Source organism: Podarcis pityusensis, assembly GCF_964106645.2.
Source record: "Podarcis pityusensis genome assembly, chromosome: 1".
Taxonomy (NCBI): domain Eukaryota; kingdom Metazoa; phylum Chordata; class Lepidosauria; order Squamata; family Lacertidae; genus Podarcis; species Podarcis pityusensis.
In genome coordinates, this window is record NC_138028.1 from 125,391,416 (window position 1) to 125,416,657 (window position 25,242).

The following is a 25,242-nucleotide window of genomic DNA, read 5'->3' on the forward strand; positions in this document are numbered from 1 at the left end:
AGGGGAAATGTGTGTGCGACTTATGGAGCGAATGCAGGCTGCGCAGCTATCCCAGAAGCCAGAACAGCAAGAGGGATCACTGCTTTCGCTGCGCAGCAATCCCTTTTGTTGTTCTGGCTTCTGAGATTCGAAATATTTTTTTTCTTGTTTTCCTCCTCCAAAAACTAGGTGCGTCTTATGGTCTGGTGCATCTTATAGAGCGAAAAATACGGTGATTTATCCGGTCCGTGGCGACCCCCGCCACCCTCTCTTACTGGTGCTGCGCTGCGCGACTGCCCCCATCCAGGTCGGAGGAGCACCGGAAATAGCTTGTGCACATGCGCAAGCATTATTTGCATATGTGCAAGCATTATTTCTGGTGCACATCCAGGTCGGAGGAGGCCTGTGCACATGCACCCAACTATTTCCGGTGCTCCTCTGACCCCGAAGTGCGCCAGAAATAGCATGTGCGCACACGTATGGGCACGCGCTCCCTCGCCCTCCGGCCCGCCGCACGATCGGTGCTGGAGACACCGGCCCAAGGCATGGTAAGTTTGCTGACCCCTGCCTAACCTTCTGAGGTGCAATACTGCCAGCACAGCTTCTCTCCCTGCCTTCTGACTTTCTTCCACATCAGACAGCCTCGTGGTTGTACCTAACTACAGTTTATTTACTTAGCAGAGACTTTACATAAGGGTGACAGGCATTACTATTTACAATGACAACAGCAGTAAGGCCCTGTATAAAATAAAAACAGATTATGGAAAAGCCACAATGCTAAGAATTCAAACCATTTCAGAAGAACTTTCCGAGGATTTTCAAAAGCTTCAGAGAAGCAGGGTTTTCACCTAACCTGCAACATTTCCCACTTAAGGTTGTCCATAGCCTTTCTATTACAAATCCTGGAATATTCTGCATAGGCCTGACAGCATTGTCCTCATTTTCCATGAATTCATTTTGCAACATTTAGAATTCAAGGTCACGGTTAGGTGAAGTGGCTACGGCTTTCACTCTCCTGTTCAAAACATTTCTTAGAATGCCACAGAAACGATTTCTGCCTCGCTTTCAGAAACAGCTACCTGAAAATACAGCTACCAAACAGCATTTAAGTAAAACAAATCTGAATATGCCTTGATCCAACATTCTTACACCATAAACAGAAGGGGAGTTTGGGCACAGAAAGGCCTTGGGCAAGGCTTTAAATGCTAACTGTGAATATAAAAAAGAAAAGAAACAATTGTGGAACATTAGTTCAACATTCCATTGTCATCTTTATGATTCTGGTAGAATCCATCAACCAATAGAATTTGTGTGCCTTCCGTAGATATATAGATACACCTGTACTTTGGAATTCTCTTGCCTATTGACATTATGAATTATATTCTTTTAGATGTCTGCTAAAAACTTTTCACTTGTTTGTTTCTGCAAGCCTACCCAGACATGTAACCTTTGTTTTCAAAACATTTTAATGATTTTATCTTTGTTTTACATACATACAATAGCTTTAGTTGGACTGTGGATTTTAGCTGTGTTTATCTCCAATTCTATCTGTACACAGCTTGGAGAGCTCTTTGGTCAAAGCAGTTTATAAATCAATCAATCAATCAATCAATCAATACTTACAAATCTCGATGAGTTGTCATTCCTTACGGTTTTGGCATTTCCAAATGCTGGAAGGAAGGAAGGAGAAAAAAGTAAAATATGTGTTTTAAAAGCCAAGTCAATTTGCAAGAATAAACAAAGACATTTATTGGGGTTGTTGCCAGCTTTACCTTCTAATAAAAAGATAAAAAGGTAAAGGTAAAGGGACCCCTGACCATTAGGTCCAGTCGTGGCCGACTCTGGGGTTGCGGCGCTCATCTCGCTTTAGTGGCCGAGGGAGCCAGCGTACAGCTTCCGGGTTGTGTGGCCAGCATGACTAAGCCGCTTCTGGCGAACCAGAGCAGCGCACGGAAACGCAGTTTACCTTCCTGCCAGAGCAGTACCTATTTATCTACTTGCACTTTGAAGTGCTTTCGAACTCCTAGGTTGGCAGGAGCAGGGACCGAGCAACGGGAGCTCACCCTGTCGCGGGGATTCGAACCGCCAACCTTCTGATCGGCAAGTCCTAGGCTCTGTGGTTTAACCCACAGCGCCACCTGCGTCCCTAATAAAAAGATAGATAATCCAAAATGAGGGGTGATGAAATCACAATGCAAACCAGAGTTTGATCCTGGCTTGCAGAGTTTTCCTCAAACCATGGAACGAAGGGAACAGCTGGTGGGGGAGGTAGCAAAGTATGAGCATGAGGTCCCCCACCAATCATTCATGTAACATGAAACCATGGTTTGATGTTACGTCTGCACCAGCCCAATGCAACACTGGTTCAGAAAATTATTGGGCCATGCATTTTTTTTTTAAAAAAAGGTTTGTTTATTTTAGTCCCGCCTTCTGGTCTCAGAGCAAGCAATTTGTCACTATTTTTGGTCCTACACTATGCCATGTGGAATTAATGCTTCATGTTATTCTCTGTTGATTAAATTGCATTATGACCTTCCTATCTCCTACCAACTCCATAGACAGCCATGGTGGATTTGTGTACTTTGCCATCAATACATAACCAATGCTCAAGTCAAGTGGACATTTGGGCGGGTGGAAAAATGTTGATTCTGCTGTAGCAAATCTGCATTTTGAGATTTCCCAGGATGAAAGAACTGAAGCCCAAAGGCAGCATGTGTCACTGTTGTTCAGGGTAACTGAAACTATTGTTCTGAAAACTTTATACAGTGCAAAGTTTGCAAGCGATAAATCATATTTCCAGTCTCCGGGCAGCATATCATTAAACATGAGGCTAAACACTGGGATCATTTATAAATGAATGCAGAATCAAACACAAGTGCTCCATTATAAGAGTTTGGAGACACATTCTTCCGCCTCACCATAAGTTCATTGTTTCCTGATATTCATGTACAGCAGATACACACCAGATGGAATGCAGAATTTGATCACTTGGTAACGTAGACAGGCAAAATCTTAAGAAGTTTTTGAAGTGTGATTCCAAACAAAGGTAGAAAACAATGCAATTTAAATACGGTTAGTGAATAGCTTCCATTTAAAGCCATTACATCATAATAAAGAGAGTACAGTGGTACCTTGGGTTACATATGCTTCAGGTTACATACGTTTCAGGTTACAGACTCCGCTAACCCAGAAATAATACCTCGGGTTAAGAACTTTGCTTCAGGGTGAGAACAGAAATTGTGCTCTGGCCAGTTTCAGGTTAAGAACGGACCTCCGGAATGAATTAAGTACGTAACCAGAAGTACCACTGTACAAGTTAATATTGCTACTCAAATTGTAAACAGAAGGGCAATAGGAAGTATGAAACCATATGGGATAAAAATAAATGTGGGATACTATTAAAATCTACAGGCAGTAAGTGACTAATAGGTTGGCTAAACAGCATAATTTTGGAATTCAAAAATGAAGGAACATTTGTGGAAATAGAGCAGAGATCTAGAACAAGATACAGAAAAATTGATATGGATTTGTGTGAAAAATCCCACCAAAATTGATTGCTGCTGTTTTGGAACCATGCTCCACATGTGGTGGGTGTGCAGAAAGATCAAAGCCTTTTGGAATATTTTTTTTGCTGAAATGCAATACCAGTGGTGCCAGGGACATCACAAGTGTGGAAGCAGAACTCTGCACACACATCTCCACAATTCCCATCTTGCTATGCACAACTGGGGGTTGTACATGCAGCTCCCCTCTCTGATCCAGAATCCACAATTAGTGGAGTCAATTTTGAAAAGCTAAAGTCCTGGAGATTGGCTTCTTGACTAGGATGGGGAAACCAGGGGATATAAGCCAATCTTCTACTCCTCTCCCCAAGAGAAGACTGGCTAAGGCGATGTAAGAATATCCAATGGTGCAGATCCACTAGGGACATCAAGCTCAGGTCAGAGTAGAGTGTGAACAAACCTCTAAAAACCACTAATTCATTTGTAGGAGGTAGATGAGCAGTTACATTTAAATGCATCTGTATAATAAATGTTTGCTGGCTGAATAACCTTTTTTTAAAAAAAAAATGTATTAAAGATTTTCTTGAATTACAAAAGAACGTGCAATGTCTCTTCCTTTCTTTTCAGATCACAGAGTCTCTTAGTTATGTTCAGTGTAAGACAAGGTTGTATCTAGCACAGGGTTGAAGGGAAAGAGAGCTTAGGGGAGAACGTGGTGGGGAGAAGTTGGGTAGTCAACTTACATATTATTTTTCCTTTATGCAAAATTGGTATATGTGTGAGGTTTTTGTATCAGCATCACTTGGGCAGGTTCTCTTTCTGTTCATTTGTTGGTTTACATTAGGAGGTAGGTAAAGGTAAAGGACGCCTGGACGGGGAAGTCCAGTCAAAGGCAACTATGGAGTTGGGGTGCTCATCTCGATTTCAGGCCAAGGGAGCTGGCCTTTGTCCACAGACAGCTTTCCGGGTCATGTGGCTAGCATGACTAAACCGCTTCTGGCGCAACAGAACACCATGACAGAAACCAGAGCGCACGGAAACACCATTTACCTTCCCGCCACAGCAGTACCTATTTATCTACCTGCACTGGTGTGTTTTCGAACTGCTAGGTTGACAGGAGCTGGGACAGAGCAACGGGAGGTCACTCCGTTGCAGGGATTTGAACCACCGACCTTTCGACTGGCAAGCCCAAGAGGCTCAGTGGTTTAGACCACAGCGCCACCGGTGTCCCTTGGTTTACAATAGCAGTGAGAGAAGGTTGGGTGGGACAGGGCGTGTTTGATTGCCTTTGATTAACTTTAGTGAGATTTGTTTGCATGTGTGGGAGGGGAGAAGGGCTGTTGGGTCAAGTTGGCCATATTGATCTATATGCTGTTGGTGGATCCCTGTTATTGTTTTTGTCATTTTGGGCTGTGCATGTAATAAAGGGGAGCCAAGCTGGTTGAATAACTTAAACCCAATAACTGCTGTTTAGAGCTTTCAACTGTGTATTCAGCAACTGTGTTACTACAAGTGAAGTACATACACCAGTATTAGTTACTACTTCCTTACCTTCAAGCACTGGATTGGACTGCAAAAGCTGTTCTTTCACTTGATTAACTTCGGCTCCTTTGCCACAAACAGCCGCCACATAGGACATGACAAGTTTGCTGGCCTCTAAAGGTTAAACAGACAAACAAACATTGCTTTCTAAGCTGAAAAAGATCCTATCCAAAATCATAACTTGGAGGAGAAATCTCCAAATGAACCACGTAGAAATAATGCATTATTCAGGTTTCAAGCCTTATTGTTTTCAGCTTTTATGCTTGACGACACATTGCACTTTTAGCAAAATTGCGCTAAGGAATGAAGGAAATGCCATGGCAAAACCCACACGAGACAAAGTCTAGAAGTCACTATCTCCCGATGCTCCCTGAATGTTGCTGCGGAGGAGGAATACTGCAAAGGGAGGAAGGAGCGAAGGGGGAGAGGGGCGAGCAGGCAGGCGAGGAAGGAATTGGCGGCAGGGAGAGGGAGATGGGTGGGGTGGGGGTGCCCCGAATTTCCCTCTCAAAATGCTGGAGGGTATGTAATATGGAGGAGATGACCCACAGAGACTAAGCGGCTCTTCAAATGGAAGCAGGCATGAAATACTGTATTTTTTGCTCTATAAGACTCACTTTTTTCCTCATAAAAAGTAAGGGGAAATGTGTGTGTGTCTTATGGAGCGAATGCAGGCTGCGCAGCTAACCCAGAAGCCAGAACAGCAAGAGGGATCGCTGCTTTCCCTGCGCAGCGATCCCTCTTGTTGTTCTGGCTTTTGAGATTCAGGATATTTTTTTCTTGTTTTCCTCCTCCAAAAACTAGGTGCGTCTTATGGTCTGGTGCGTCATATAGAGCGAAAAATACGGTAGTTTTCAACACAACTAGACCAGGCACACACAGTTCTAGGATTCGGATCAAGAACAGGGCACCCATGCTAATATCCCCGAGTGAATTAAAAGTTCGAAGGTCAGCCACTTCATTCTGAGGAAATCACGCATTACCTGTTTTTCCAGCTCCACTCTCTCCAGTTATAAGTATGCACTGGTCTTTATCTTGGTCTCTCAGAGATCGATATGCCTCATCTGACAGGGCAAAGCTAGGAAAGAGAACACGATAAATTGAGGAGACAGGTAAGCCCCATGTTTAATACACACATCACAGCCTTCAGTCACTTTGGTGAACTGTGAAACATTTCTATCTAGGTCAGCTCCATCAGCATTCAGGAGGCAGGAAAAACAATTCCTATTCAAGTCTTGAACACAAGAATTTCTCTGCAGTAGGCTGATAAAGCAGATCAGATGATAGACATTACAAATCAGTGCCACTGTGTAGTTGGGTCTTCTGCAAATATGCTGAGTATACACGTCTGATGGGAGGTTTGTGCAGGCTATACTCCTATCTACAGCCAAAGCAATTCATTTATATAATGCAGAACTGGGTGAAAGTAGCAAGCCTCTTTTTAAGATGTTTATAATGTTTGGGCGTAAAGACATGGTAGACAGGATAGACACAAGACATGCCAACTAATATTCTTCTTCCCTGCCCCCTGGGTCTCATCCATGAAGTGAAGCAGCAACCATTGCATATTCTGGCAGAGAGACCTTTCATGCCACTACCTGCTGCCTCAAAACAGGGCTTACGGTGATCGGTTCAGTTGCTGGAATAACATGGTGGCAGACACTGTCCCAGTTTGCACTAATGCTAAGCCAAACCATGGTTTAGTGGGAACACCTGAGTGTGTGGATCCCCAGGGTGGAGACTGTGGCTGTTGTGCTATTCCTCTGGTCCAGCTGCTGCCATGCTGCCCATGGCTAAACCGTGGTTTGGCGTAACATGTTATCCAAATGCAGGGTTGTGTTTTGCCTACCCCAGATAAACTATGAGTGGTAAGCCAAGAGCAAACCTTGGTTACAGCTCATGGTATGTCTGGAGCTAGGCAAGTTATAAGCCTGGTTTCAGACAGCCAAACCAGGACTGAGAAGGAGCACAGCAATTGCAGTCTTTTCTCCAGGAACTCACTGCTTCCACTAAACCATGGTTCGGCTTTTCATTACATGCAAGCTGAGCCATTATATACTATGATGACAGTTCAAGGAGCCCATCACTTAGAGGCTATTTCCAGAGATATCCACACGATTATCAAAACACATGGCTCTAGAACACAAGAAGTGTCAAGCAGTGTATATAATCTTTTAAAAAGGAGGCATTATTTTCAGATGATGGACAGTGGCAAACACCAAATAATTGCCTGACATCAGGGCAATCATTTGGTGTTTGCAACTGCCCAACATTTTGGGGACACATCCTGACACCAATGCCTTTATATGTGAGGGGAAGGGAATTTAAGAAGTGTTACTGTGACACAGATTTTCTCTAACACGCAGGAAGGATCCACAAATCCAGTTTTTTATTTAATTGAATATCTAGTCCAAATTGCAGCCATGTACACAGAAAACCAATATCAAATTTTAAAATTAAAAACAGGTGAACAAGCCTTTACAAAGATGAGGATGTAAAGGTTTTTCAAATTTAAACTGAGGCAATGGTGCTGTTCTTACAGTTATATGAAAAGCAACAAAAGAACAGTTATTTGCACAACTTTATTTTTTGCAACGTTCTTACCATTCATAGTTATGAAAAAATGGAAAACACAAAACTATAAGTATTAAATGAGAAATTTAAATTTGTAAAATGCAAAACTTTTAAACAATTGCAAGTTGAGTGAAAAGTACATATACTGCTTATAAAAATATGGCTGTCTTTTCCCCAGTCTTCAAGCTAGATGCTTTTCAGAAAAGAGTATCTGGAAATCACATTTAGAAAAATTTAATAAACTACATTTCTTTCACCGTCAGCAACCTTTTATAGTTCATTGAAATACCAGCGACCAAAAACCACTGGCCTAGCTCGCGAAAACCCAGTAAGTTGGTGCTTTTGAGTATTGTCATTTATTTGGGGAAACTCCTTGGATACAAAACTAAGACTTTCTCCACCAATAGCCATTTTTAAACTGACCACAATAAGCATTGAGTTCATACCCATAAGCCTCTGCAACCAACCTGCTGATTCAGCACCTAGGGAGGCCTGTGCAGTTTCAACCATGACTCAGGCAGGCTCAACATGACCAAGACTGCCAGTCTGTGCGCTAGAATTTCTGCTAAACTCTTTGCAAGGCTTTGATTTTCCTGCATGAAACCATGCTGCTCACAGCTGTCAACTTACAGATTTGAAAATAAGGGACCAGCAGCCTCGAAAATAAGGGATCAGTAGCCAAAATAAGGGATTTTAGTCAACCAGCAGCCAAATGAAGCCTCAAGTGGTGGTTCCCATAAGCAGCAACCTGGCAAAGGGGATGTAGCAAAGAAAACCACCGTCACCTCTCCGCTGGGAAGCGCTGAGCAAAGGCGAGTCCCCAGGCAACGCGGCCGATTTGAAAGGCTGTTTCCTTTGAAACCCGGGAAATTTAAGGGACATCATCAATAAGGGACAGCAGCGGGACATGGCGCTGGGATAAGGGACTGTCCCGCTAAATAAGGGACGCTTGACAGCTATGATGCTGCTCAGTGTCAAATCCGCTTGCAGACACCATAAACATGAATTAAGACATTCAATCAATGGAGCACTTTAAGGAACAACCAGCCCAAGTAAATATTATCCACACTTTATCCAGAGCATACTTCTGTGACTCTTGCTGATGTAAAGAATTAAAACGCCCTATTCCCTTTCAAAGTATCCAATAATCTGCACTGCTCATATCTCTTTGGCCCTTACCAACACTGTTTTCGGTTGCCAGTTTCTGCCGATATCACAGCCAGACTATAAAAAGAATTTCCATGTGTTCTTTTAAGTGCTTTTTTTTAAAATATAAATTTTATTTAAGATTCGACAATAACAATAAATCAACAATAACTAAAACATCAATTCATTACAGCTGACCATCTTTAACAATAGTTAACAAACTACAAAACATCACTTTGAGTTAGTCAACTTTTCATGTTTAACTTTATCTCTTTCTTAGCAGATCAGAAAGGAGACCAAAAAAGAAAGTGAAAAGAGGAAAAGAACCAAAGGAGGAGGAAAGGGAGAGAAAGGGGTGGAGGAGGGAAGAAAAGGGGGGGAGGAGAAAAAGAAAAAAGAAGGAAATTAATAAAGAAAAGAATTGAAAAAATTCCATATGTTCTCTGCAGACCAATTGTATTAATCTTGCTGCTGAACTCCCATGAATTGCACACCATCTTAAACCTCTGATTCAGTTGTTTAAAGTCGTACCAATGAATGTTAAAGCAATTCAGTTGGTTTTCAGAGTTTCTTAGGTGCATGCTGACTGCAGCGCAATGTCAGAAACTCAGGTATGTAAGCTAGGCGCCAAATGGCTCTTTAAACCAAGCTTACAGTCGCCAAGCTTACAGTCTAGTTGCCATTTTGGAGCAAGACGGCTCTAAAGTCATGTTTTTCAAACGATGGACTGGCAGTGATTGATTCTCAGTTAAGCACCTGGCTAGTTCCTTGCCAACAAAGGTCCGTATAGTTAAAGCTATGGTTTTCCCAGTAGTGATGTATGGAAGTGAGAGCTGGACCATAAAGAAGGCTGATCGCCGAAGAATTCATGCTTTTGAATTATGGTGCTGGAGGAGACTCTTGAGAGTCCCATGGACTGCAAGAAGATCAAACCTATCCATTCTGAAGGAAATCAGCCCTGAGTGCTCACTGGAAGGACAGATCGTGAAGCTGAGGCTCCAATACTTTGGCCACCTCATGAGAAGAGAAGACTCCCTGGAAAAGACCCTGATGTTGGGAAAGATGGAGGGCACAAGGAGAAGGGGACGACAGAGGACGAGATGGTTGGGCAGTGTTCTCGAAGCTACAAACATGAGTCTGACCAAACTGCGGGAGGCAGTGGAAGACAGGAGTGCCTGGTGTGCTCTGGTCCATGGGGTCACGAAGAGTCAGACACGACTAAACAACTAAACAACAACAAGTTCAGCTGATAACCTTGAGCTAGGTTAAGAACTTTGAGAACCGGCCTATTCCGACCTCTTTTTCTTAATGGTGACATGGACCATTCATAATATAGGAATATTCTTTACCACTGTGAGCTGGGCAGTTGGGTGGAGTAAGCGAAGACAAGCTACAGCAATTAACTATAGCGTTGTTCACTGCTCCTGCTCAGGCTGCTCAGAAGCATTTATGGTTCCTGAAATTCATTCTGATTGTGCAAATACAATATAACCGTTAGAATTCTACAGGATGTGGTATTAGTGTGTGAAAACAAAGATCCCCAGGCATGCATCTCCAGATGGTGGAAATGTCAGACACCATCCTGTCACCCAGGCATCTTTACTTGGTCGTAAGTCGTCAATAACCAGGGGCAAAATGCTCCTGGTGCCTGGCTAATTTCAAACACTACCGCAACACAACCTATCCACCTATGTAGAGCCTTTATGCCACTTCACACCCCATTTTAAGCATTCATTTGGGAAGAGTCTGCTTAATATTTTGTACATTTCGCTATTGTCAGGTGACTGACAAGTAGTAGTACTATTTTAATCTCTTTATCCCACTGAAATGCATAGGACACACTGTAAGCCATAAACGAAGTTACCGTATTTTTCGCTCTATAAGACGCACCAGACCACAAGACGCACCTAGTTTTTGGAGGAGGAAAACAAGAAAAAAAATATTCTGAATCTCATAAGCCAGAACAGCAAGAGAGATCGCTGCGCAGCGAAAGCAGCGATCCCTCTTGCTGTTCTGGCTTCTGGGATAGCTGTGCAGCCTGCATTCGCTCCATAAGACGCACACACATTTCCCCTTACTTTTTAGGAGGGAAAAGGTGTGTCTTATAGAGCAAAAAATATGGTATTTGAAACCAATTTTCTATGCACCTCAGGTCCCTTGGGAGCGGCAGAGTAATTTTTACAATTTATTGCGTGACAATTTAATCACTGTGGTGTTGTTTTCAGCCACAAAAAATTGCACCAAGTATTTTCGTCAAGCTCTCTGGAGTTATAATTGAGTGGATAAACACCTAATTCTTCCATTACCTCCATGATTATGTTAACCATATCAAAGATACAAAAAATGTGTCGCTTCATCTGCATGCTTAAACTTGCAGCCTGCTCCACCTGGCAGCAGTAAAAACCTTGCAAGGTAAGGTGAGAGTGAGTCTAAGAAAAGGTACTGCTCAAATGGTGGAAGAGGAGAGATGTGGCAAAAATGTGACTCTGCAGAAAGGCTAAAATTCTAGGCAGCTGTTTTTAATAGGTAAACCTGTGGGAGTACGTAGACTCCTAACCAACTCTGCAAAAGAGGATCAGAGTTGTAGGGTGACAAAACTCATCTAGTATGCCACCACTAACAGGCATAACATCAACACCAGCTGCCACCAAACCTTGTCCCCAGGTCACCTTAGGCAATCCAAACTAGTGCCAAGCGCAAGCTGAGAGCAGGTGCATTTAAACGCTACCTTGCTTGTAGAATAAAATTCATTCTTAGTCTGCACAAGAAGCCTTATAGTTCTGAGTGTCAAATTAGAAGTTAGCATCTTATGCATAGAAAAGGACTCTGGAGGGCGATCCAGAAAAAAGTAAGAGGGAGAAAGAGAGAGAAAGAATGTTTCTGGATTTTGTTCTAATAGGTTTTCTTTTGTAAGCTAGCTCTTTATTTTGTAAGCTAGAGCTTTTGTTTCTTTTAAAGCTGCAAACTCTTTCTAAATTCACTAAATTCACACTGCTTCACCAGGAAGTTATAAGAAGTCCCAGTGAAGTGTTCTTAACTCACCCTTCTCCTGCTTACATGTGTAGGGTTGATGATGCGTTGGGGGCAGCCCCACGACTCTCGCGGCAGCCATGAAGTCCTGACCCATATCAGTGCCCAGCCCTTCATACTGTTAACATCCATAGCTGCAAACCTCAATTACCAATCCAGTCTTCTGAGCAATCATGTAATTACTGAACCAAATAAATCTTTCACGTTCTTCTCATTTTAAGAGTTTCAAGCATGTGTTTCCAATTATTTTGCCAGGATGTCAGCAGGGCTATTCACTGCCCTTAAAAAAATGAAATAAGGGCTTGTTGTGAAGTATTCACGTAAAAGGAAACAGTATTAGTCTCCTACCACATGAAGGGGGGGGGAACCCTGCCCCCACCAAATGCTCTTCAGGATGACGTGGGGTACCTATTTAAGTTACTCCATACTGAGCGGCTACATTTTCTTTGCAAAATTTGTATTTTATTACTCCCCCACCCCCCAGTGCTCATTTGCCACCTCTTCTATTATTATTATTATTATTATTATTATTATTATTTATTTATTTATTTATTTATTTATACCCCGCCCTCCCTGGCAAAAGCCGGGCACAGGGCAGCTAACACCAGTAAAATTACAATAAAAACCTAATGGGGAGGGACCAATTTAAAATACAAGTTAAAATGCAATTTAAAAAGCAGCCTCATTTTAATAATAGCCCATAGATCAAAACCATAAGGGGAGGGAAACAGAAGGGTCAGACTGAGTCCAAACCAAAGGCCAGGCGGAACAGCCCTGTCTTGCAGGCCCTGCAGAAAGATGTCAAGTCCCTCAGGGCCCTAGTGTCTTGTGACAGAGCGTTCCACCAAGTCGGGGCCAGTACTGAAAAGGCCCTGGCCCTAGCTGAGACCAATCTAACCACCTTGCGACTTGGGACCTCCAAAACGGTGTCATTTGTGGGCCTTAAGGTCCTCCGTGGGGCATACCAGGAGAGGCGGTCCCGTAGGTACATGGGTCACCACCACCATTCTTAAAACCGATAAGGCACCAGGGTAAATTTAAGAGGGATTCGTAAGATTAAGTCTCCGTGCCATAGAAAGCAGCCTTCCGCAAGCTGATGCACTCGAGGTGCTTTGAACCGCAACTCCCAAACCAGCACTGCTCTGCTCATCGAGGCTGATGGGGTTCAATCAATCACCTTTTCGGCATAGAGAGAATACAAAAATATGTGGGTCAAAGTATAAAACTGGCATCTGTTCAAAAAAACCCGAGATGCCGTATTTTTCGCACTATAGGACACACCGGCCCATAGGACGCACCTAGTTTTCGGGGGGAGGGGGGAATCAAGGGAAAAAATATGATTCCCCCCCCCCCCGCAGCTCTGGGAGCAGCGGACAGGCTGCACGCAGTCTGTGCGCTACTCCAAGACCTTCTCCCTGCTTTTGCGGGAGGTGGCGGAATTCCCCCACCTCCCGCAAAAGCCCACAGGAGCCATGCACGACTGTGCTGCCGGAGCACAATTTCTGTTCTCATCCTGAAGCAAAGTTCTTAACCTGAAGCACTATTTCTGGGTTAGTGGAGTCTGTAACCTGAAGCGTATGTAACCTGAAGCGTATGTAACCCGAGGTACCACTGTATTGAATAAGAAGGAAGCCCTGTAGGAGTCATCACAATTCAACCTTTCTTTCAGTATGGGGTTTAAATATCTGTCCTGGATTTTTTGCATTAAATGGACAGTACAATGAAACACGTGCAATTGTCATAGTCCGAAACATCTGGAAGGCACTGGGTTGGCAAAGCCTGATTTTCATATGCTATGAAATGTGCCTCTCTCCCCATTGACCTTTCCTGCATAATTCTGGCCCACCTTCTCAAAACCACCACTGTTTCAGCGAAGAATCCTATTCAAAACGAGTCTTTAATCCACTTTCTAATCCTGCCGTACTCAAAAGCCTCAGGAGCAAATAAACCCTACCCATGTTAACACGTAATATTCTTAATGTTCATACCCCTTAGGCACTAAAAAGAGATCAAAGTTTTAAAACAGAATCTCACAATTGCTCAGGCTTAGATTTTGGGAGCATCCAGCCTCTGTAAAACAGGCACCCCTTTCTCCATAGACTTATGGCCAGGCTACAGAATATGCTCTCAAGTCACCTTCTATTACAGAAACACAAGGTATAGAACAGGCATAGGCAAACTCTGGCCCTCCAGATGTTTGGGACTATAATTGGGACTACAAACATCTGGAGGGTCAGAGTTTGCCTATGCCTGGTACAGAATCATAGAATTGTGGAGTTGGAGGGGGTCTCAAGGATCATCTAGTCCAACCCCCTTCAATGCAAGAATCCTGCCCACAGTCCCTGGGCGGGCTCGAACCTGCAACCTTCTGGTTAACAGCCAGAGACACTGACCCCCTGTGCCACAGGGCAGGCAGTGATGTCTTGGCTTTTAGTCCAAGCAAAACCAAGCCAAATCTTTTAACATGGGCCCCAAGGAGAAGGCGCCAGGGGTCATTCCTGAAGACTATCACGCAAAGCGTGTTCTCCCTAAAATGAGAGCACGGGTCGCGGTGGGGGCCGCCAGCCCAGCCCTCTGTTGCCAGGCAGGTTAATGGTTAGTGCCTGGCACAATGATTGGCTGACCGGGTGGCTGGGGCAAATTGTATGTAGCAAATTGGGTGGGTGGGACCATAGGCTTTACATATTGGGGCTCACTGCTTCTGCTTTCTCTTTCGCAGTGAGCATCGGATCACCCGCCCGCCCGCCCGCCCTGTGTTCTGGTTGACCTTGCTTTGCCTGTCATGGGGTCGTCTGCCTTGGGGCAGGGGCCTAGTAGGAATTTTGCCATTTGGCTGATTGGCTGGTGCCATTTGGTTTTTGCCTACTACTTAGCAATTCGTCACAACTTGTAAGGTTGCGGTTAGGCATTGGTTATAAAAATTGGTGGTGGAGGGGTCAGGATAGGCTGTGCCTGCCCCTCCAATGGTGATGGAAGGGAATTCCGTTAAAGGAATCCTGGGGCTTGCCACGATTTCGTCCAATCCCTGAAATGGGACCAGGGCCGGCAAGCCTTGGGGAGCTGGTTGAGTGAGCAGTGAGGGACTGTCGCTCAGCTCAACTGATCCCCAACATTGTTTTCCCTTCACTGGCTTCCGAGGGAGTTCAGATAGTCAGTTCTGTCCCAGGCGGGGGAACAGATAGTCATAACCAATGCCTAAGCAACCACTCACAGATTTTGTATTTTAATAAAGTTGTGGCCAAAATAGTGCCAAAAACCTTAAACTAAAATTACGTGTGAATTGTGAATTAATTTGAGGGGTGGCTTGGGGACCTCCACACACAACAAGAAAGAGAGAGACAGAACTTTTTCGGACAAGAGAAATGCGTGTTATGATGAGATGCTCGTGAGAGCAGTACATGCTTCCTTTTGAACTTTTCCTTTTTGTCCTGAAATCCCTCGTTTCAGGGAGACGATACCCAGTCAATTTTCTGGGGCCAGAACTAACACTACAAACTCAACCCTTCTTGCCCCCCCAGAAACACTCCCCCCCCACGTAAGCAAACAACAGCACAGTCTGTCCCCGTCCCCCCTCCCCGTTGCTTACTCACAGCAGGTGGCACATCCTTCGCTTACAATGTCCCCACCATCTGGAATACCCTCAATGCCTCCGAGTCTAATTGACTCATAGCTCTTTTCAAACCTCACATTAAGGCACACTGCTTCCATTTGCCTTGCAAGCACCAACTCTTAATGCTCCAAGGGGGGGGGGGGGAGAAGGAAAATTTCCACTCATTTTCCCTTTCATCCTATCCCACTAATAAGACTCACAAACGGCTGTGCATATTTTTCTCATTTGTGCATACGCAGTTTTAAGTACGCCACTTTTACATTTTTGAGCCACATGCTCAATTGCCTGAAACGTTCCTTTTACCATTTTATCTTCTTTCTTTTTTTTTCTTTCTTTTTTGAAAAAATGTGATAGAGTAGATTTCATGGTGTGTGGTTTTTATAAAGGCGGCGGGGAGTGGGGGAGAGTAATTGTACAAGAAGAGGAAAAGGGCATGGTACACGATACTGAGAATAAGACTTACACAAACCTTTAAAGTTGAAGTCACACTTTTAGTACATTAAAGAAAACTTACTAACTTGATCAATATATTTTTAAAGCAAAAAAGGGACAAGAAATTTGTTCTCTCTCTCTTTTTAGTTAATATTAAGGACTGTCGTTTATTATAACTACTCTCAATGTAATATTTCACTTCCTTTGGGGAAATAATTCAATTTTGCGATTCTGTTTACACCTACAATTGGCAGGGGGGGCAGTGGGGAGAGATATAAGAGGAATGGAACCTCTTTACCATTTCTCTGATTTGCATGCTTCTTTCTCTGAATAATCAATGGCAATTTATTTTGAGAGAGACCCTTTCTCATATCCCAAGGGTATCATTTTAAACGTAATTGTAATGGGAAATATGTTGTTGTTTTTTTCCGGGGGGGTGTTATTCTGCACATATTCCTGCTAAAGTAAGGTTCACTGTAGTTAGATGCATGCTTAATGGGAGGGGGGAAGTGAGAGAACTTTTTAAAATAACTGCTTCTCTATACACAACTTCAACTAACAGATGTGCTACCAGGTGTGAGTTTAGCCATTCAGATTACAACCTTGAACTTGCACAAGAAATATCATCAAGATTAAAAATAAAAGTGGGGAGGTAGGGGAGGAAAAAGTTGACGTTCTTAATATTGAAAAGTGAAAATCATTGTGCATCTAAAAGAAAGAAAGAAAGTACAGTGGTACCTCGGGTTACATACGCTTCAGGTTACAGACTCCGCTAACCCATAAATAGTACCTCGGGTTAAGAACTTTGCTTCAGGATGAGAACAGAAATTGCATGGCGGCAGCAGCGGGAGGCCCCATTAGCTAAAGTGGTACCTCAGGTTAAAAACAGTTTCAGGTTAAAAATGGACCTCCGGAACGAATTAAGTACTTAACCCGAGGTACCACCATATACACACACACATTGCTTTAATATAATATGTTTCTACAACATTACCGAGAATTTAGAAACCTAAAAGTGCTAAAGCAGGTTTTATTTGAGCTTCCACTCCAATACTGGGGTGGGTGAGTGGGTGTGCGTGAGAGAGAGAGAGGGAGATCACCAGCTAAATGTCTGAAATAAGGATGGAACTATGTTAGGGACGTGGGTGGCACTGTGGGTTAAACCACAGAGCCTAGGGCTTGCCAATCAGAAGGTCGGTGGTTCAAATCCCCACGATGGGGTGAGCTCCGCAACCCCAGAGTTGTCCGCGAATGGACCTAATGGTCAGGGGTCCCTTTACCTTTACCTTATGTTAGGATTGCTATGTTAGTATACAGATAATAAAGTCCTCAACATGAACGAATGTATGGCACATACCCATCAACTGTCTGGGGCATCTGTTGAGGGCGGGCTGTGCTCTCGTGTGGGTCATGTGACTTGCGTTACAGCTTGTCCCGGAAGACATGCATCCCCAATTTGAGCTGGGACATGTTGGAGCTATGGTGGTAGTAGTCACATAAGAAAAACTACCACAGAGATTTCAACATTTTCAAAAGCAAGGGGTCCATGGTTTGGCTTTTGGAAAAACGGGGTCTGCAGTAGTTGGCTAATTAGGAGCCACTGCTCTAAGCCAAAGCCACAATTCAATTCAGTCTTTAACATTTAAGTTATCAAAAACTGTTGGTTCCATCTTGTACGCGTTTAATATAATTACGTGTATCTTAATAGCTAGAAACTTTTGTTCCCTTTTATAAATCCTAAGCTTCCCAGACCAAAGATAGTTAAAACAAATTCAAGCAAGATAGGCTAGCCTATTTATTAAGGATTTGCTTAGGGGGTGAGGTTCAAGCTATCAGCTTTTCAGCAAAATAGCTGTTTCTAAGGACTTATTGCTGCCACCCTTATTGTTACTTTGAATAATGGCCAAAGGCACTTAGGGCAGCAGATGGATGCCATTTGTATGCTGTAAATTGAAGCAGGCAGGGGAAAAATAAAGCCTTAAATATAAATGACACATTTTCAATGAAAGGGACAGGCAGCTGCTGTTAATTGCAACTGGGGCCTCTACAACTAAGGGTCATATTTTCTAGGAACAAAGGGAATATAAGAGAGAACCATCAGCACTCGTGCCAAATACTTTAGTTTACATCTCTTTCATTTACACAGGGCACATCTTCACACTTCTTATTTAGAATAACAACTTAAACTAAGCAATGTTGACTTCTGACTCCCTTACCCCTTTTGGAGTTGGGTGATGGGTTTGACGCTTTACAGTTTTCTGAAATCCATCCATAAACTGACCTGTCGGAAACTGCTAGGTCCAGGTTTACTTTGGGGGGGGGGCGGAATTATGCCCCCCATCACCGCCGCACCTGGTCAGAATGTCACTACTATCTCAGAACTTAATCTGCATCCCACAAGTTCACTAAAGGCTTCCCTCCCTTGCCAAATTGAAAATCAGCTCACATTTCACTTTTTTAGACAATGGGAGCATTTCCTTGTCTAAAATTAAGACCAAACTTAGGGTTTACCGTTCAGACATTTGTCCGAATGCAAGAAGAGTGGAGACTGGGAAACGCTGCTCTTTGCACACATTTGGTGCAGAATCATAGAATTGGAAGGGACCCCAAGGGTCATAGACCAACTCCCTGAAATGCAGGAATCTCAGCCAAAGCCGAGTGTAAATGTCTAAATGAACCTATGCACATACAAATCTGTGCGCAGGCTCTGCCCATGTGGCTGGGGACCCTAAGGAATGGAGGCAGAGTGTGCGGTCATGCTCTCCCCGCCTCCTGCTCATTTGGGCAAACATCTGAACACTGCTAAAACATCTGTCTCTCCAAGACCAGCTATCTTCAAGACCAAAGCTCCTAAAATTTCAATGGCGTCGTTTTCTTATTATGATTATTATTAATAATAAATGCATTGATTATGATGATGATAATACAGTGGTACCTTGGTTCTCAAACGCCTTGGTATTCAAGCAACTCGGAACCCAAACACTGCAAACCCGGAAATAAGTGTTCCGGTTTGCGAACTTTTTTCAGAAGTCGAACATGCTCCGTTTTGAGTGCCACACTTTCGTTTTGAGTGTTACGCTGGTGATTTGAGTGTTACACTTCCGTTTTGAGTGTTACACTGAGGTCTGTCTGTTTTTGCTTATTTATTTTGCGTTTTTGTTTTTGCAGCTTTTTTGTTTTGTTTTTGTGACTGTGTGGAACCCAGTTCAGCTACTGATTGATTGATTGTGTGACTGCAGTACATTGTTTATTGCTTTCTTTTTATGGTCTTGTTAGATCATAAAATTCATGTTAAATTGCAGTTTTAGGGGTTGTTTTTAAAAGTCTGGAACGGATTAATCGTTTTGCATTACTTTCTATGGGAAAGCGTGCCTTGGTTTTGGAACGCTTTGGTTTCGGAACGGACTTCAGGAACGAATTAAGTTTGAGAACCAAGGTACCACTGTAATAGAATTGCACATCCCTTCCAATGTTTAAGCACCCTAGTTACATGTGGAAAGTTAGGATCTCATCTAAGTGGGGCAGTCTTGGTTTTCAGGGCATTGGTCATATAGGAGACAAGGGTTGCCAATCCAACCAGAAATAGAAATGGCCTGGTTGTGGTTTAGATTTGCTTCTAAGCCAGTAGCCAGAAATCAAAGAGCGAGATGGGAGAGGCCTCCCCATCAGCTTTTAAATTGTGCACCTTAGGTGAACAGACTCCCTTTGCATTAAATACTACTAACTTCATCCATTTTTCCAAAGGGCTCCAAGCACTGGGCACAATTTTTTTAAAAAATACAGTTGGCAATCCTGGCATAAGCAGCCTGGTATCTTTTAATGACTGTCTGTGTTTTTTTCTCTTTCTAAATGTACTTGCGAGGCAGCACAGTAGTCTACAATGGAAGTGTCCATGTGTCAATGCTCAAAGACTGCAGATGTGTTTACGTTTACAAGCCCATTGTTTTCTCAGCTTTACTTTTCCTCACTGAGAAAAGGCCCCAACATCATTAAGCTACGGTCGGAATCTGGTAGAACCAATTTGCAAAACCACTTCCCATTACATAAACAAAATGTAGCTCTCAACACAATTCTAATCCAACAGAACCAATTAATTAAAAATATATCTGTGCGTAGAATCGAGAGCAGAAGCGCATGCCATCTCCTAAAAAAAATTACAGGCCATTAAATACTCCAGACACAAAGAAATTTCATTAAGAAAATACACATATACAATATGGTGAAATACTGAAGTTAGCAGTTCTCTCGCCAGATGCTCACTTTATGAACATTACTTTATAAACTTGGTCACCAAAGCAAGACTGGCAGTTCACTATGAACATTGAGTAATAAGAGATCTTGCTGGTAAGAGGAAATCTAAACAGTGTTCTAGTGAAAGAATTTTAACTATTTCTGATTCATAATCCTGACATACAAGAACAAGAACATTAGGAATTTAACAGAGAAGTGAGCACTGAAAAGTATTTTAGAGGAGGTCTTAGGATAGGAGTGTTGAATGGTTTCTTTAAATGTAAAGGTTCATCACTGTTCCACCCGATGTGTATGTCTTTAAGGGGCCAGAGAAAGGGCCAGAGCAAAATAACGAGACCCAGCTTTACAGCTGTGAAACATAGCAGGTGCTGCTGAGTTGTATTGATTAAGCTGTGTTGGCAATTGGGTGTAGTATATAAGGAGCAGCACCTAGCTCTCCCATTACCCTGGGGGATGGGTTGGTGGTTGGGTCATGTTTGTTTGTTAATGTATTTAGTGTAAAAGGAGTTTTTGTTTTTCTTATTAAAACCTTGTTTAAATTATTTTTGAGTCCCTTTTTAATGCATGGTCTCCCCAGCAAGCTCTCTGCAGCGCTACCATACTGCAAAAAGCCAACATCTTTGGTTATGGGCCCAGCTGTTGAGTGGATGACTGCATATTTTTGGACTCTGAGAAAGGTTTGAAAACTCCTTCTCCTGTTAGCGTAGTTCTGTGGGTCTGGAAGAGTTCCAGAATGGTTGACAGGGTTCCTGAAGCTGAGAAGGCTCTGGTCTTCCCACAGCTGACAGATGAGAACTATAGTTTATGGTCTTTTCGGGTGGAGGCGCTTTTGACCTCTAGAGAAGTATGGACCTATGTAACTGATGACCCTCCTGACCCTGTAACTAATGCTTGGTCAAAAGGAGATGCAAAAGCCAGGGCAATAATTAATTTGGCAGTCAGCAACCAGCAAGTAGTCTATATAAGAAATAAGAAAACTGCCAAAGAAATGTGGGACAGTCTTGCAGCAGTGCATGTTAGAAAAGAGTCAGCGTCTGCATTGACGTTTTTCAAGCAGTTGTACCAGACGAAGTTGCAGCCTGGTGGTGATTTGGCAGCACACTTGAGACGTCTGGAGGCAATACGCGGCGAATTAATTCGAAGGGACATGGAGATACCTGATATTCAGTATGTTTTCATCATCCTTTGTTCCCTTAATGAGTACTTTGATGGTATAGCTAGCCAGATATCTGCCGTTCCACCAGCACAATTAACTGTGGAAGGGGTAACGGCAAGATTAATGGGCGAGTTGGACAGAAGGGAGGCTTGTGCCATAAGCACTCCTATTTCCAGAAAGAATGAGGAACGCCATATGCAAACTTGTGGTGATACAACTGCATTTAAAGCTGCAAAGCGTTGTTGGTTCTGCAATAAGCAAGGACATTTTGCAAAGGACTGCAGATCCAAAAGAAAGCAAAGTACTCCCAAGTCTGTTTCTGTTCGTCAGTCACGGTCGTCAGCTCAGCAGCCAGCATCGTACCGTAAAGACAGAAACGAGCCGCGAGCTTTTCACGCTAGCACAAGAGATCGTAAAAGAATTAAAGGTGTCAAGTGGAATTCTTTTATTGTGGACTCAGGAGCATCTCAGCACGTTTGCAACGATCGAAGCTTGTTTATTTCTTTCGAAGAGGAAATTGGTAATGTACATTTAGCCAATTCACAAGTCTTGCAGTCGCTTGGCAGGGGTACTGTTAAACTTGACTCTTTAAACATTACTATAGCGAACTGCATTTACTGCCCATCAGTGGACAATTTATTGTCAGTAAGGTGTTTTGCTCGTCAAGGCATAACTGTGCGTTTCTTAAAGTCAATGTGTGAGTTTTTCAAGGGGAACAAACGTCTATTGTATGCCCGGGAATCTGATGGTTTATATAGACTGTATTTTCGCACCTACTCCCAATCGCCTATAAATTGCAGAGCAGCACAGTCAAGCCAGGGGTTGAGGAATGTAAGGCCACATTCTGGGTGTGTCCATGAGGCGCACAGAATTCTGGGACATCTGAATTTTGCTGATGTAATTAAGACCAAGAATATTGTTAATGGCCTCAACTTAAGACCATGTAAATTCTTTATGCAATGTCTATCCTGTTGCAAGAATAAGATTAAGGTTGCACGCAAGGGTAGGTGCTCAGATAGGAAAGTAACTGAGCCATTTGAGCGTGTACATTGTGATTTAGTTGGGCCACTCCCACCATCCTTAGGAGGTTCTAAGTACTGGCTTACCCTGATAGACCAGTATAGTAGATATTGCTGGACTTATGCAATAGCTGAGAAGTCCCAAGTATTTGAGAAGTACAAAGTTTTTTGCAACTGGGTAAAAACACATTTTAACAAACCTATTAAGAACCTTTTTTCTGACCGGGGCGGGGAATTTGTTTCTGAGGATTTTGAGAAATTCCTGGAAGCGCAGGGGACTACTCATGAGTTATCTTGCCCCCGAAGTCCCTGGCAAAATGGGCTTGTTGAAGTTGTGCAGCGTGACCTGCAGGCAGGGGTTAAAACTTATCTGCACGATGCTAATCTGCCCAAAGACTTTTGGGCTGAAGCGCTCAATGCCTTTTGTTATGTTAGGAATCGCAGTTATCATTCTGGTTTAGATGTCACCCCCTATGAGAAGTTGTTTAAAAAACGCCCTAATCTGAAATACCTACGCATTTGGGGTTCAGATGTAATAATGCATTATCCCGCTAAGCAGAAATTGGGTGAACGTAGCGTCCAGGGAAAATTAATGGGCTACCAGCAGGGGGCGTACAGAATTTACATACCAGCAACTGGCAAATTTCATATTACCAGAAGCATGATACAAACTGTAAATTGGAATGGCGTTGCTATTTTCCAAGATACTAACGGTATAGATAATACTGAGGAAGAAGAGGTAGAAGAAGAAGCAGCAGCAGCAGGAAATGGTGCTTCTGAATTAATGGGAAAAGATGAAAAGCCTGTTGAATCTGATAATTTGTTTGATGATTTAAAGTCACAGGCACCCGAGGGGAGGTTAGATTCTCTTGAGTTTTCTGACCGTGAGCTTAGCCAACAGGCATCTCTTCAGTCTGACAATGATGATTTACAACCTGAAACTAGTAGTTTACATAGTCCCATTAAGTCTGAGGAGTCTGACTCTCCTTCCGGACTAAGACGTTCAGATAGAGACAGAAGCCACAACGTTTTGCAGATGAACATTTTAATACTGTGTATGCCAATAAGGCAGTTTTTGAGCCAAAAAGCTACAATGATGTTCAGAATTTACCTAAGCACCAAGCTGTAAATTGGTATAAAGCTATGAACTCTGAAATAGCTTCTTTAAAAGAGCATAACACTTGGTCTCTTGTACCACAAACCCCAGATATGAGACTTATTGATTCAAAATGGGTTTATGGAGTTAAAATGAATGACAAAAATGAAGTTGTAAGGTACAAGGCTAGATTAGTTGCTAGGGGTTTTCAACAAATTCCAGGCGAAGATTATGATTTGTTATTCACCAAGTGTAAAATATGAAACAGTTAAGCTTTTGTTAAAAGATGCATCACAACGTGGACATTCTGTTTATCACCTAGATATAAAAACTGCATATTTGTTTGCAGATTTAAAAGAACAAATTTTTATGCGTGTCCCTGAAGGCACAGACGCCGCTGAAGGTTTGGTATGCAAATTAAATAAATCCCTTTATGGTCTGCACCAAAGTGGAAGGAACTGGCACCAAACTTTAGCAAAAGAATTGCTGGATATTGGTTTTTCACAGGGAAAGGCAGACAATTGTGTGTTTATAAAGAAAAGGGCAAACTCTGTAGCAAAAATATGTGTGTATGTAGATGACGTGTTAATTTCTACAAAAACTAAACAGGAATATGAACAGGTAGTAACACAGTTACAGAAGAAATTTGATGTGGTGGAATTAGGCATAGCTAAAAATTACTTATCCATGCAAATTGAGAAAGGCAAAAATGGATCTTTTCTGGTTCATCAAACTGCAAAAATTGATGATCTTGTTGAAATGCTACGTTTAGAAAATGCAAATGGGAAGGAAACGCCCATGGTGTGTGGTTTCACTTTTACAGGTGAAGATAAGCCATTTCCTAACAAAACTTTGTATCGTTCTGCTATAGGCAAGCTAAATTTCATTCAAAGAATCTCAAGACCAGATATAACTTATGCCTTTCACTTTCTGGCAATATTTGTGGAAAAGCCCACTATGCAATGTTTTTCTGCTCTTAAGAGAGTGGTAATGTACCTTAAACACACCAAACATTATAGGTTGCAGTTTACAACATGTATTGACAAAGGTTTTGAAATTTTCTGCGATGCATCTCATGCAGTGGAACAAAATAATTGCAGGGGTGTGTCTGGTATGGTGTTTTGTTATAACGGTTGTCCATTTGAATGGAAGTCCCAGACACAAAACATTATTTGTCTCTCCACAACAGAGAGTGAATTATGTGCATGCGTTCAGGCCACTCGTGATGTAGAATGGTATCTGCAAGTATTCGCAGACCTACAGATGCAAGTAACACTACCAGTAAAAGTTTACCTTGATTCCCAGAGTGGACTCGCTATCCTATGTTCAAAAACCAATACGCAGCGCACTAAAGTCTTAAGATTACGTTTACAGTTTGTAAAGAAACTAATTGCTGATGAAATGGTTGTATTTAAATATGTTCCAGGTGACAATCAAATTGCAGACATTTTTACTAAAGCACTTCCAAAAGGTATACATGAAAAACATGTACAAAGTATGCTTTATGTTTTTATTCCACAATGATGAACCGCAGGGGAAATGTTGAATGGTTTCTTTAAATGTAAAGGTTCATCACTGTTCCACCCGATGTGTATGTCTTTAAGGGGCCAGAGAAAGGGCCAGAGCAAAATAACGAGACCCAGCTTTACAGCTGTGAAACATAGCAGGTGCTGCTGAGTTGTATTGATTAAGCTGTGTTGGCAATTGGGTGTAGTATATAAGGAGCAGCACCTAGCTCTCCCATTACCCTGGGGGATGGGTTGGTGGTTGGGTCATGTTTGTTAATGTATTTAGTGTAAAAGGAGTTTTTGTTTTTCTTATTAAAACCTTGTTTAAATTATTTTTGAGTCCCTTTTTAATGCATGGTCTCCCCAGCAAGCTCTCTGCAGCGCTACCATACTGCA

General features: G+C 42.6%; 1 protein-coding gene across 5 annotated transcripts in view; it reads right to left on the minus strand.

The window, feature by feature from the left end:
- Positions 1 to 25,242, minus strand: part of MYO1B (myosin IB) — a 158,769-nt gene that overhangs the window by 66,154 nt on the left and 67,373 nt on the right. For all 5 annotated transcript variants that reach the window (XM_081023491.1, XM_081023490.1, XM_081023493.1 and 2 more), the window contains 3 exons: positions 6,008 to 6,102; positions 5,034 to 5,138; positions 1,603 to 1,649 (listed from right to left, as the gene is read on the minus strand). In XM_081023491.1, the coding sequence (XP_080879617.1) occupies positions 1,603 to 1,649; positions 5,034 to 5,138; positions 6,008 to 6,102 (247 nt within the window). The remainder of the gene's footprint in view (positions 1 to 1,602; positions 1,650 to 5,033; positions 5,139 to 6,007; positions 6,103 to 25,242) is intronic.